General features: G+C 45.6%; 1 protein-coding gene across 2 annotated transcripts in view; it reads right to left on the bottom strand.

The window, feature by feature from the left end:
• Nucleotides 1-1,277: 1,277 nt before the first annotated feature.
• The window catches only part of LOC144479918 (proprotein convertase subtilisin/kexin type 7-like), a 306,250-nt gene continuing 296,783 nt past the window's right edge, over nt 1,278-10,744 (bottom strand). For both annotated transcript variants that reach the window (XM_078198967.1, XM_078198969.1), the window contains one exon: nt 1,278-10,304. In XM_078198967.1, coding sequence (XP_078055093.1) covers nt 9,894-10,304 — 411 coding nt within the window. In that variant the 3' untranslated portion in view covers nt 1,278-9,893. The remainder of the gene's footprint in view (nt 10,305-10,744) is intronic.

The raw sequence follows: 10,744 nt of genomic DNA, 5'->3' as shown, positions 1-10,744 counted from the left end.
AAGCTAACTTCATAGTATAATTGGTGTTTCTGATCTGGTTGGGGGAATCCAGAAGTAGAAGTCATAGTTTGAGGATAACTGGTAAACCCTTTTAGGACTGAGGTGAGGAGAAATTTCTTCACCCAGAGAGTGATGAATTTGTGGAATTCACTACCCCAGTAAAAAAATTCATTTATTAGTCGCAAGTACGCTTACATTAACACTGCAATGAACTTACTGTGAAAATCCCCTAGTCGCCACACTCCAGCACCTGTTCGGGTACACTGAGGGAGAAGTTAGCATGGCCAATGCACCCTAACCAGCAGCTCTTTTGGACTGTGGGAGGAAACTGGAGCACTCGGAGGAAACCCATGCAGACACAGGGAGAACATGCAAACTTCATACAAACATTGACCCAAGCCAGGAATTGAACACAGGTCCCTGGCATTGTGAGGCAGTAGTGGTAATCACTGTGCCACCGTGACAGAATGTAGTTGAGCAAAATGTTGTCTGATTTCAAGAAGAAATAGATATATCTTTTGGGGCTAAAGGGATCACGGGATATGGGGGGGGGTGGGGGGTTGGGGGGGGGTGGGGATCAGAATTTTGAATTTGATGATCAGCCATGATCAAGGTGAATGGTGGAGCAGGCTCTAAGGGCCAAATGGCCAACTCCTGCTTCTAGTTTCTATGGTTCCTAAGACCTAGGTCCAGCAACAATATCACTATCCCACGACCTCTCCCTGTGCTGCTTTATCTCCTCTGCATGAGACATGGAAGCACTAATCACTCTTTAAGGTCTTTGGGCAAAAGTGGTTCACTGGAGTCCTGTTGGGGAATTCTGAAAATAGAAAAAGAGCACATACTCGAATTGTTTTGAAACACACATCGTTTAGTTTATAAAAAGTTTATTTATTTATTAGTCACAAGTAGGCTTACATTCACACTGCAGTGAAGTTAGTGTGAAAATCCCCTAGTTGCCGCACTCCGGTGCCTGCTCGGCTACACCGAGGGAGAATTTAGCATGGCCAATGCACCTAACCGGCATGTCTTTTGGACTCTGGGAGGGAACCGGAGCACCCGGAGGAAACCCATGCAGACACGGGGAGAACATGCAGACTCTGTACAGAGAGTGATCCAAGCTGGGAATCGAACCCGGGTCCCTGGCGCTGAGAGGCAGCAGTGCTAACCACTGTGCCACCCTCCCCCCATTGCACATTTCTATTTTAAAGTGACAGTTTTGCCTCTGCATTAATGATCAGACTGAACCATTTTTTCTTTGATAAACTTTATTGCCTTTAGTTTCTGTCACAGTATTATGGGTAGTATCATACAATTTGGCAGCAACATTACAGAACCAAAGGGATCAAACTTTGCTTCTTTCTGGAACTCAATTGTCAAAAACAAAAACTAATCGCATGAATGACCCACAGCAGAATCATTTCTTTTACATCCAAATATCTTGCTGCATGTCCAAGTAGCACATTATTCATAGAGACATCTGTATATACAAGTGAATCAAGTCAAAATGTTTTAAAATATATATTATATATATATATATAAACTGGAGCAAAAAGTGAAAGTTGGTACCTTTTTTATTTATCGATCTGCCAAAGCACTTATTGAAAACTAAAATCAAAAACTAGCACAGGGTTTAACTTATTAAAGTTTATTGGTGTTTCTCTCTTTTGCCCCTCTGCCAAGAGAAGAAAAATCATTGACATTATTTTTCTCAAAACAAAAGTTTGGCCTTCACTCAAGTGGTAGCCGATGGAGCAGCAGTAAGTGCGCCGTCTGCCACTCCAGTCTGCATGCCACAGTTGTGATGAATTTTGCTGGCTCTCGCTCCGAACAGCCTTCCTATGAGGACTACCAGATGCAGCGTTTGTCAGCTTAGGAGGCCGCTTTACTCTGCTGAGTCTGCTTGGCGATGGCCAATGGAAGCTCAAAGGTCCTCGCCTCCCCTGAGCCCCAGAGACGTTCTCGGGTCAGTGCCACACACTGGGAAGGAGTACGAAGGGAGGACAATGTAAAAGGAAAAGAAGGGCTCATTTCTCTAATACACCATGGTACCTACATCAGTGAGGCCCACGTAGCAGAGGAGTATGTTGCATAGCACTTTGAAAACCAACCTTTGTAAATTAGTCAACAAATACATTCCTCTATTTTACATTCGTCTGAAAAGTAGATGTGCGTAGTATTAAACACATGACTTTATGTTCACGTATGTATGCACATCCATATGCTCTCAGTTGAATGATTCCTAACGTATAGAAACTAGTGTTAGATAAAACAGTAAGAAAACATTAGTATTAGGACTAAATGGAATGAATGTTTGGCTTAGGTTCACCATCTGTCCATTTTAGTATATTTGCGATTTTGAGTTTAAGCCATCGGACAGTACCAAGCACTCTGGGCCAAGTGCTATGACAACACCGTACAATCTCTAAAAGTGTTTGAGTGCGGAAGGGTTGTGCTCTAGCTTGTAGCTATTTTCAGTGGTGAAATTCATTGCTGCTCCTTATAGTTGCCGGGGAGCAAACCCCACCATACTCATTGAAAACTGAAGAAAAACCAAGCTCTAATGTACTCCACTCTTTGCTGAAACACCAAAGGCAATCCATTTACCTTCACTCTCCCACCTCTCTCTCTCTCACAATGCACGTCAGTAGCGACAGGAGATAAATATCTAGGACAAACTGTACAAAGAATTCAGTAAGAGTTTTAACAACACCAGGTTAAAGTCCAACAGGTTTATTGGGTAGCAAATACCATTAGCTTTCGGAGCGCTGCTCCTTCGTCACGAAGGAGCAGCGCTCCGAAAGCTAATGGTATTTGCTACCCAATAAACCTGTTGGACTTTAACCTGGTGTTGTTAAAACTCTTACTGTGTTTAGCCCAGTCCAACACCAGCATCTCCACATAAAGAATTCAGCCCCAACCTCAAGAGATCCCACAAAAGCTTTAGATTTCTGTTTGGGTGCGTCATGGAGGCTTCTTGCTGTTAACATTCTGTCTGAAATGAGGTTAACCTCACTCTTCACTCGAAGAAAACTCTGCATGAGAGCGCGGCCAAGTAAAACCAGGGATATTTGAGCAGCGTTAATCATGGTTGACATGAGGAAATACTGGGGGACAAGTCAGGAGAAAAGGCCAAGGCAGACTTTGTTTCAAAGCAGCAAAGCCACATACACGTATGATGAAGATAAGCTGCAGACCATTTCCCTTCAACATTAAGCTGAGATATCATATAGATGCCAATTATGTTTAATTTGCTTCCTATCTCCCCATCATGACCTTAACAGGTACCTCGGAAAGATCAGGCAATGTGTGATGGGCCACCTCAGCACCGCAGTGCTGACTATCAGTAGAACTAGAATCATAGAATCCCCACAGTGCAGGAGGAGGCCATTCGGCCCATCAAGACTGCATCGACAACAATCCCACCCAGGCCCTATTCCAGTAACCCCTCATATTTACCCTGCTAATCCCCCTGACACTCGGGTGAATTTAGCATGGCCAATCCACCTAAACCGCACACCTTTGGACTGTGGAAGGAAACCGGAGCACCCGGAGGAAACCCACGCAGGCACAGGAAGAACGTGCAAACTCCACACAGACAGTGACCCGAGGCCGGAGGTGGACCCGGGTCCCTGGCGCTGTGAGGCAGCAGTGCTAGCCACCGTGCCGCCCAAGTTGTGATCCGTATCGGATCACAAGCACGTTGTGGAAATCAGTTGTCCACTGATGCAGTAAGTTGAGGGCAAAGTGCTCTTCCCATTGCTGGGTTGTTTGGGTTCAGTGGCCTTCACCCATTGACACGCCCATGGAGAGCAAAACATGGCAATCACGAGGATTCATTGGGTGGATGGGGGATTCCCCTGGTCAAATACTGACACGAGCAAAAGAGAAAGGAAGTACTGAAAGGAATGGTAATTCCTAGACAAGAGAATGCCGGACAATTGGTAACCCTATACCAAACGCTCGGAAAGAAACAAGTAAAAACCAGGAAAAGCAGTCAATCGGATTATCACAATTGGTTCAGTTGCCAAACCTGATGTTCGATATTATCCAATTCGATTCAGTTGAACATAGAATCATAGAATATCCACAGTGCAGAAAGAGGCCATTCGGCCCATCGTGCCCACACCGACCACAATCCCACCCAGCCCCTCTTCTCATAACCCCTCATATTTACCCTGCTAATTTCCCTGGCACTAGGGTCAATTTACAATGGCCAATCAACGTAACCCGCACATCTTTGGACTGTGGGCGGAAACCAGTGCACCCGGAGGAAACCCACGCAGACACGGGGAGGATGTGTAAACTACACACAGACAGTGACCCAAGCCAGGAATCGAACCCGGGTCGCTGGCGCTGTGAGGCAGCAGTGCTAACCACCGTGCCACCCAAAACATGTTACAGGTGTCCAGTTACTATTCTCGAGCTTTAATATGGAACCAGCCACAAATCAAATATAGCTTAAGCACCTGACAGATCAAGCAAAGCAGAAAGATCAAGGCAAAATACTGCGGATGCTGGAATCTGAAATAAAATCAGAAAATGCTGGAAAATCTCAGCAGATCTGACAGCATCTGTGGAGAGAGAATAGAGCCAACGTTTTGACTCTGGATTACCCTTCATCGGAGCTCTGATGGATCGAAGGAAAGGGTTACTCAGCCTCAGCTCTGACGAAGGGTCACCCTGACTTGAAACGTTGGTTCTATTTTCTCTCCACAGATGCTGTCAGACCTGCTGAGATTTTCCAGCATTTTCTCTTGTTGTGGTTGAAGTAAAGCGGAAACACTAATTGAAAGCGATACTGATAAACACTACTAGAAAGAAATGTTGTAATATGTTGAGGCAGTAACTATCGCCATTTTAACCTTTTCGTTAAACCCCGTGGACAAGGAGAGTTTTTTCATACTGGGCGGAATTTTCCAGCTCCGCGGCAGGTACGGAGATTTGGCTGAGCGTCAAATTCTCCGTCCTCGCTTGCGGCGGTGACGGGGCGTGATCCACTAAGCGGAACATTCCTGGACACAAGTGATTAGTTGCCGAGTGGCCGTCTTCACTGTTCGAGATTTTCATTCAAGAATTTTCTCCCTCCTAACGCAACCTTCGATTCGAATAAAAGCCTTTTGATTTGAAGGATGACTTGGAGAAATTTACGCAAGGTATCGGATCGCACGTGACACCATTAAAAAAAATTTTTTAAAATCATTCTTAATTTAGTTATGTGCAAAGCTGAGGGATGTACAATGAAAAGCAATGGGTGGGATTTTTCGGGCTCGCTCGACCTGAAGCCGCAAAATCCCGCTTGAGGTCCACCCATTGTCCGCCCCTCGCCCGCTCCGATTCCCGTGGTGGGCGGCGGGATGGTAAAATTCCAGTCAATGTATAAGCTCAAGCCTGTATTATAGACTTATTTTATACCTGCCCCTTTACACCAGTGCATGCAGAAATATACAATTCATAAGAAGTATCTTATGGCAAAAAAAAACTCTACGATTCACACCTAATGATTGATCATCGTCTGAACATGGCCTGACTCCATGGGGTGAGTAAGCTGCTGAGTTCTTCCCTCTACCTGAATGACTGCCTCACTTCAATTAGTCCACCCACAACCCACTGACAGCAGATTGGTAGGGTATTGAGTGGCAGCCCAAATATCTGCACTGGTCACCTTCTGAGTTGGAAGCATAATTGGCCTCTCTCTTCATCCCATCTTCTCCAAATGTTCAAAGTCAAACCTACCCATTAACCCAAACGTAAACTTATCTTTTGACCTTTCGCTCCACCTCTCAATTTTTCTGATTACCCAAGCTCCACGCACCCAACATAGGTGATCAAGATTTGGTTTCCGACACTATAAACTGACCACTAGGTGCCAACTCTCTCCTCCCATCGAGTTGGCAATGGTAACATGGCCGGGATAGGTAACTCAGCAGAGGTTGGGATTCAGAGGGGCGTCACGTTGTGGGACACCATCTCCCAGCACTAATGGGTAGTATATGCTGCTGCTGCGTACCCCATTAAACCTGCCTGACTGATGATTAGCGTGCAATATAACTGCAAATCACCTGCCAGATCTTTCTTCCCAACCCACAGTGTGGAATTCTCTGGCCGTGTGAGCCCCAAGACCGGAAATTCCCACTCGAGCTCAACGGACTTTTGAACGGTTCGCCGAATCTTCTCTTGCCCGCTATGATTCCCGCGGCGGGCGAGACGGGAGAATTTTGGCCTATGTTTTGGGCTTAACATTTAAAAAAAAAACTGTACCACTATTCAAAGCTACACAAACATGTGGGCTGCAACTCAGAACATGGCGAGGACAAATTCCCCCGTACCGTCCCAATATACGCAATAGACAATCCAGCGATATATCTCTGACTTATTGCACAGGATGCCACCGCACAGTATATACCATTCGCCAAATACCACACTAATGTCTGTCTCACCAATACAAAAGCTCCCTCTTCTGCTCGTCATTTGGTAGTTTAACTTTCCCTGCTTAGTGCACGGGTTAACACATTTTCCTGTGTGTGGCATTTTCAAATGTTCAACATAAAAGGGTAAACAATCCCACTAAAACTGTGCAGAGGAATTTTATGTCAAAATATTAACCCGCGTGATACCAAGGGATATTAAACCTAAGACAAGCAACCAACATTAAAATGATCAGATGGGAAAAATATCTTCATCCATGGAGCAAGACAGATTCCACAAATTTAAATACTTCAAGGTTTCCATTAAAACTCCTGAAACAAACTCAAAACTTGGACATACTGTCTGTTCTCTGTAAAATTACCTAGAATCCCTACAGTGCAGAAGGAGGCCGTTTGGCCCATCGAGTCTGCACTGACCACAATCCCACCCAGGCCCTATTCCTCTAACCCCACATATTTACCCGACTTATCCCCCTGACACTAAGGGGCAATTTGGCACGGGCAATCAACCTAACCCGCACATCTTTGGACTGTGGGAGGAAACCGGAGCACCCGCAGGAAACCCACGCAGACAACGCGCAAACTCCACACAAACAGTGACCCAAGCCGGGAATCGAACCCGGGTCCCTGGTGCTGTGAGGCAGCAGTGCTGACCACTGGGCCACCGTGCTGCCCTGTACAGTTTGCCAATCCTGCAGGTTCGCAGCATCCTGCAATTTATTTTGGCTATTTTCTCTCAAAAGCAACCCTGATTCGACTGGCAAAGATTACAGGAAAGGAGATAAAACTGTGGGTGCTATAACATGACCTTCACAGTCTGGGTCTTTATCTAACATTAGCTGTTAGCGTAATCTTGGGAGTACTTGAGATATCACTGATAGGCCCAAATGATGCTTTTTTATTCCTGTGAGCCCTGTCTATTAGGGGGGATGGGGGATCAACTTAACAACGCTTGTCAGAGAGAGAGGGGAAAAAAAACCACAAACCTTAAAAACTGACGGCAGTTTTTGCTGGAGTGAATAAACCTATCCAACGATGAATGGAAGTGAGATAAGCCAAGAATTTAAACACATCAGTTAAAATATTAAAATAACATTCTCCCTGTTCTGCCTACAAATTCCACAGCGAGCCTGTCAGTTCTGGTCCAAGTTGCACAGATCAGAACGGATAATGTGCGCCAATTTGAAAAGCTCAAACTCTCAATCTTTCCCTTGACTCAATTAATTAATGCCGCCGCTTCCTATTTCAGTCACTGCACGCTGTAAACATAATTCAGTCTACAAAAGCCCCTCGGACACATTTCTAAGACTTCTAAGGCAGACTCGGCAAAGTTCCTTTCCTTTCTTTGCCATTCCCGGGGCTTTAGTCCACTTTGAACCCAAACTAACGCCTCTTCAAAGAGAGAGAACTGCAGCCATCTTAGGAGAAGATGGTATTCTCGTCACAACAGAACCAAAAAGATGTCCGAATAACTTAACGCAGCTTTAGTGCACCCGTTTCCCCAGTATATTTATACACAGTGACAAACAATTTACGCTCAACTTAATCCTTTATTTTCCACCGACCTGTGCAGTTTCACCACTGGAAACACTGCTTTAAAAGTGTCTAAATCTGTCACTCAGAAGAATCCACTCAAGAACTAGGGGAAAAAAAAAAATCATGTACTTATAAAGACAGGCTGGAAAAAAATAAATAAATATCACCTCTGCAAACGTCCAGACTAACCTGCAGATTTACCATCGCTCTTCAGCAGCCATTTTGAGGTTTTGGGCGGGATTTTCCAGCCGGGCTCGCCCCAAAACCGGAAAATCCCGCCCGAGCTCAACGGACCTTTGCATGGTCCGCATCCCCCCACCTCGGGACGGGAAAATTCCCCCCATTTCCTCTCATGGTTCCACTGCCGGGGATGGCTCATTGAGAACGTACCACGGGATGTGCCCAGGCATCCTCAGAAAGTAATTCAACTCTGATAAGAACTATTGTACTGTCTAATCAGTCGGAGCATTTCTCAGCTATTTTGTCTTTTCCCTCGAGCACAAGATGAAAAACACCTGCATTAGAATCTGCTCGACGCCACCAGCCTGAGCAACTTGCACTCTCTCAGCGACCCTGCTGACGAAAGAAGCCATTTTGTTTGTGAAACGTTTTGCGTTGCCGGCGTGTTTGGCATCGACACCGGTGCTGCCAGTCGCAGTCCAACCTCAAGTACAGGCGCAAAGCTTCAGAGGCCTTCTTAAGAGCCACATTCCACTTACATGGACCTAAATTGAAGTGATTAGGACTTGGGACCTAGCTAGGCTTCCCCTTCCTTAGCTGCTAGGTTGTTGAGACTAATTGGAGCGCCTCTATTACCCGCTGACATCAGTTAACCAGAGGCTGAAGCTCGGGCCTTGGTGCTTGTGTTGGTCAGTTCTCCATGAGATACCAATTGGGCATCTATGGCAGTACAACATTGCAGTTTACATCATGTATAACAACTCTTGAGTGTACCAATGGTTGAATTGCGGATCACACCATCACAACCAATACAGGTTTTTTTTCCAACATCAGTTCCAAGTAACATCAGGACAAGATCTTTCAAACCATACATTCACACACCAACGGGCTGTGTAGCTTTCAAAAGATGTTGAGATGAGTATGATGCTAGCTACTCAACTGTGAGGGTTCAGCCAATGTTGTCCTCACCCCCATCTCTGCACCCATATACTTTCCAGCGGCGATCACTGTACAATAATAAAAAGCACAAGGTCCAGAGCCAGGCGATATTGAAGCCAACCGTGGCTCTTCTAAAGCCCCAATTCTTAAAGACAAGTGAAAAGAATCCAAACAACAGGAAATTGCCTTGACAGCAGTGGCAAATGTTGTAATGAGTAATGAAGAGTCGAGATGGTTCTACACTGACATAATGAATGGACAAGCAGATTGCAGTCCAGGTGGCTTCTGAGAGAGAGAGAGTGAGAGAAAGTGAGAGAGAGAAAGAGTGAGAAAGAGTGAGAGTGAAAGAGAGCGAGCGAGTGAGAGAGAGAGAGAGAGAGAGAGAGAGAGTGAGAAAGAGTGAGAGCGAGAGAATGAAAGAGAACGAGCGAGTGAGTGCGAGAGAGTGAGAGCGAGGGCGAGTGCGACAGAGAGTGCGAGTGTGAGAATGAGAGTGAACGAGAGTGAGAGCGAGTGAGAGAGAGTGAAAGAGAGAGGTGAGTATGCAGTATGCCCGTAGGGTAAAGATCTACTGATGACCAGCTACAGTTCTGCAGCTGAGAGTCCTGTACCAGCGGGGATGCCGTGACCCTGAGGAGGATATTATCATCTGGCAGGCAGGGTTGACATGGCCGTTGCCTTTCCAGGTCTAATCTGTTCAAATAGGGTAGACCTGGCTGGTTGCCGTTTCACAATGATTAATTCACGAAAGACTTTACGCTGTTTCATTTTCTCCTGCGCGAGTCACGTCCGCAAAGAATTTATTCAACATTACGTCATTTCATTGTCGAAGGAGAAAAGTAAGGAAGAGTTCTCGCTGTTCCTGTGCCCTGCTCGGTGGTTTGGGATTGACTGTTCCCTGCTCTGTCTGGCCTCAGTCACTGCTATGGTTACGTTTCTCTTCTCATACTTTGAGATTAGATTGTCCTCATCTCCCAGTTTATCCAGATCGGATTCCTCGATGTTGGACATCTGTTGATCCCCGGCCTCACTTGTGTCCACATTTTGGAGCGGGATTAGTTCAGATGCGTGCTTCTCAGCTTCACGCAAGGTTTGATAAGGTCCATGGCTGGAGGTATTACACAGCAAACTGAACTCAAACTCTTTCTTAGAGTAGAAGATAACTTCCAGTGTGTAATAAATAGACCAGAAGACTGTGAAACAGCCCAGCAGCAGCAATATCTGAGAAAAGAAACACATTTTATATTTAATCATCTCTTATTTCCCCTTTTTCATTCCCTTAGTTTGTTACTTAGGTTTATTCTTAAACAGGTGTTGAAGGATAAAGAGTCTTTAACTGCATATTGTTTTTCGTGAGTCTTTGTATTAGCTGAGTTCAGCTCAATACACTGCACCTGAGGGAAGCCCCCCACGAAATCCCCGTCCATCTACAGTGCAGAAGGAGGCCATTCGGCCCATTCAGTCTGCACTGACTCTCTGGCAGAGTGTCTTCCCCAGGCCCTCTCCCCCATCCCATCCCCAAAACCCCGCACATGGGAACCTGGTGGCACAGGAAGTTAGGAATAACATTCTTGTAAAAGGACAAACATGAACTCAAATTGGTCGAGCTAACCTCTAATTTCCTTGTTATGATTTCCACGTAATTCCACACAAGGCTGACC

This window comes from Mustelus asterias, chromosome 27 (genome assembly GCF_964213995.1).
Source record: "Mustelus asterias chromosome 27, sMusAst1.hap1.1, whole genome shotgun sequence".
Taxonomy (NCBI): domain Eukaryota; kingdom Metazoa; phylum Chordata; class Chondrichthyes; order Carcharhiniformes; family Triakidae; genus Mustelus; species Mustelus asterias.
This window is presented reverse-complemented; position numbering and strand designations above follow the sequence as displayed.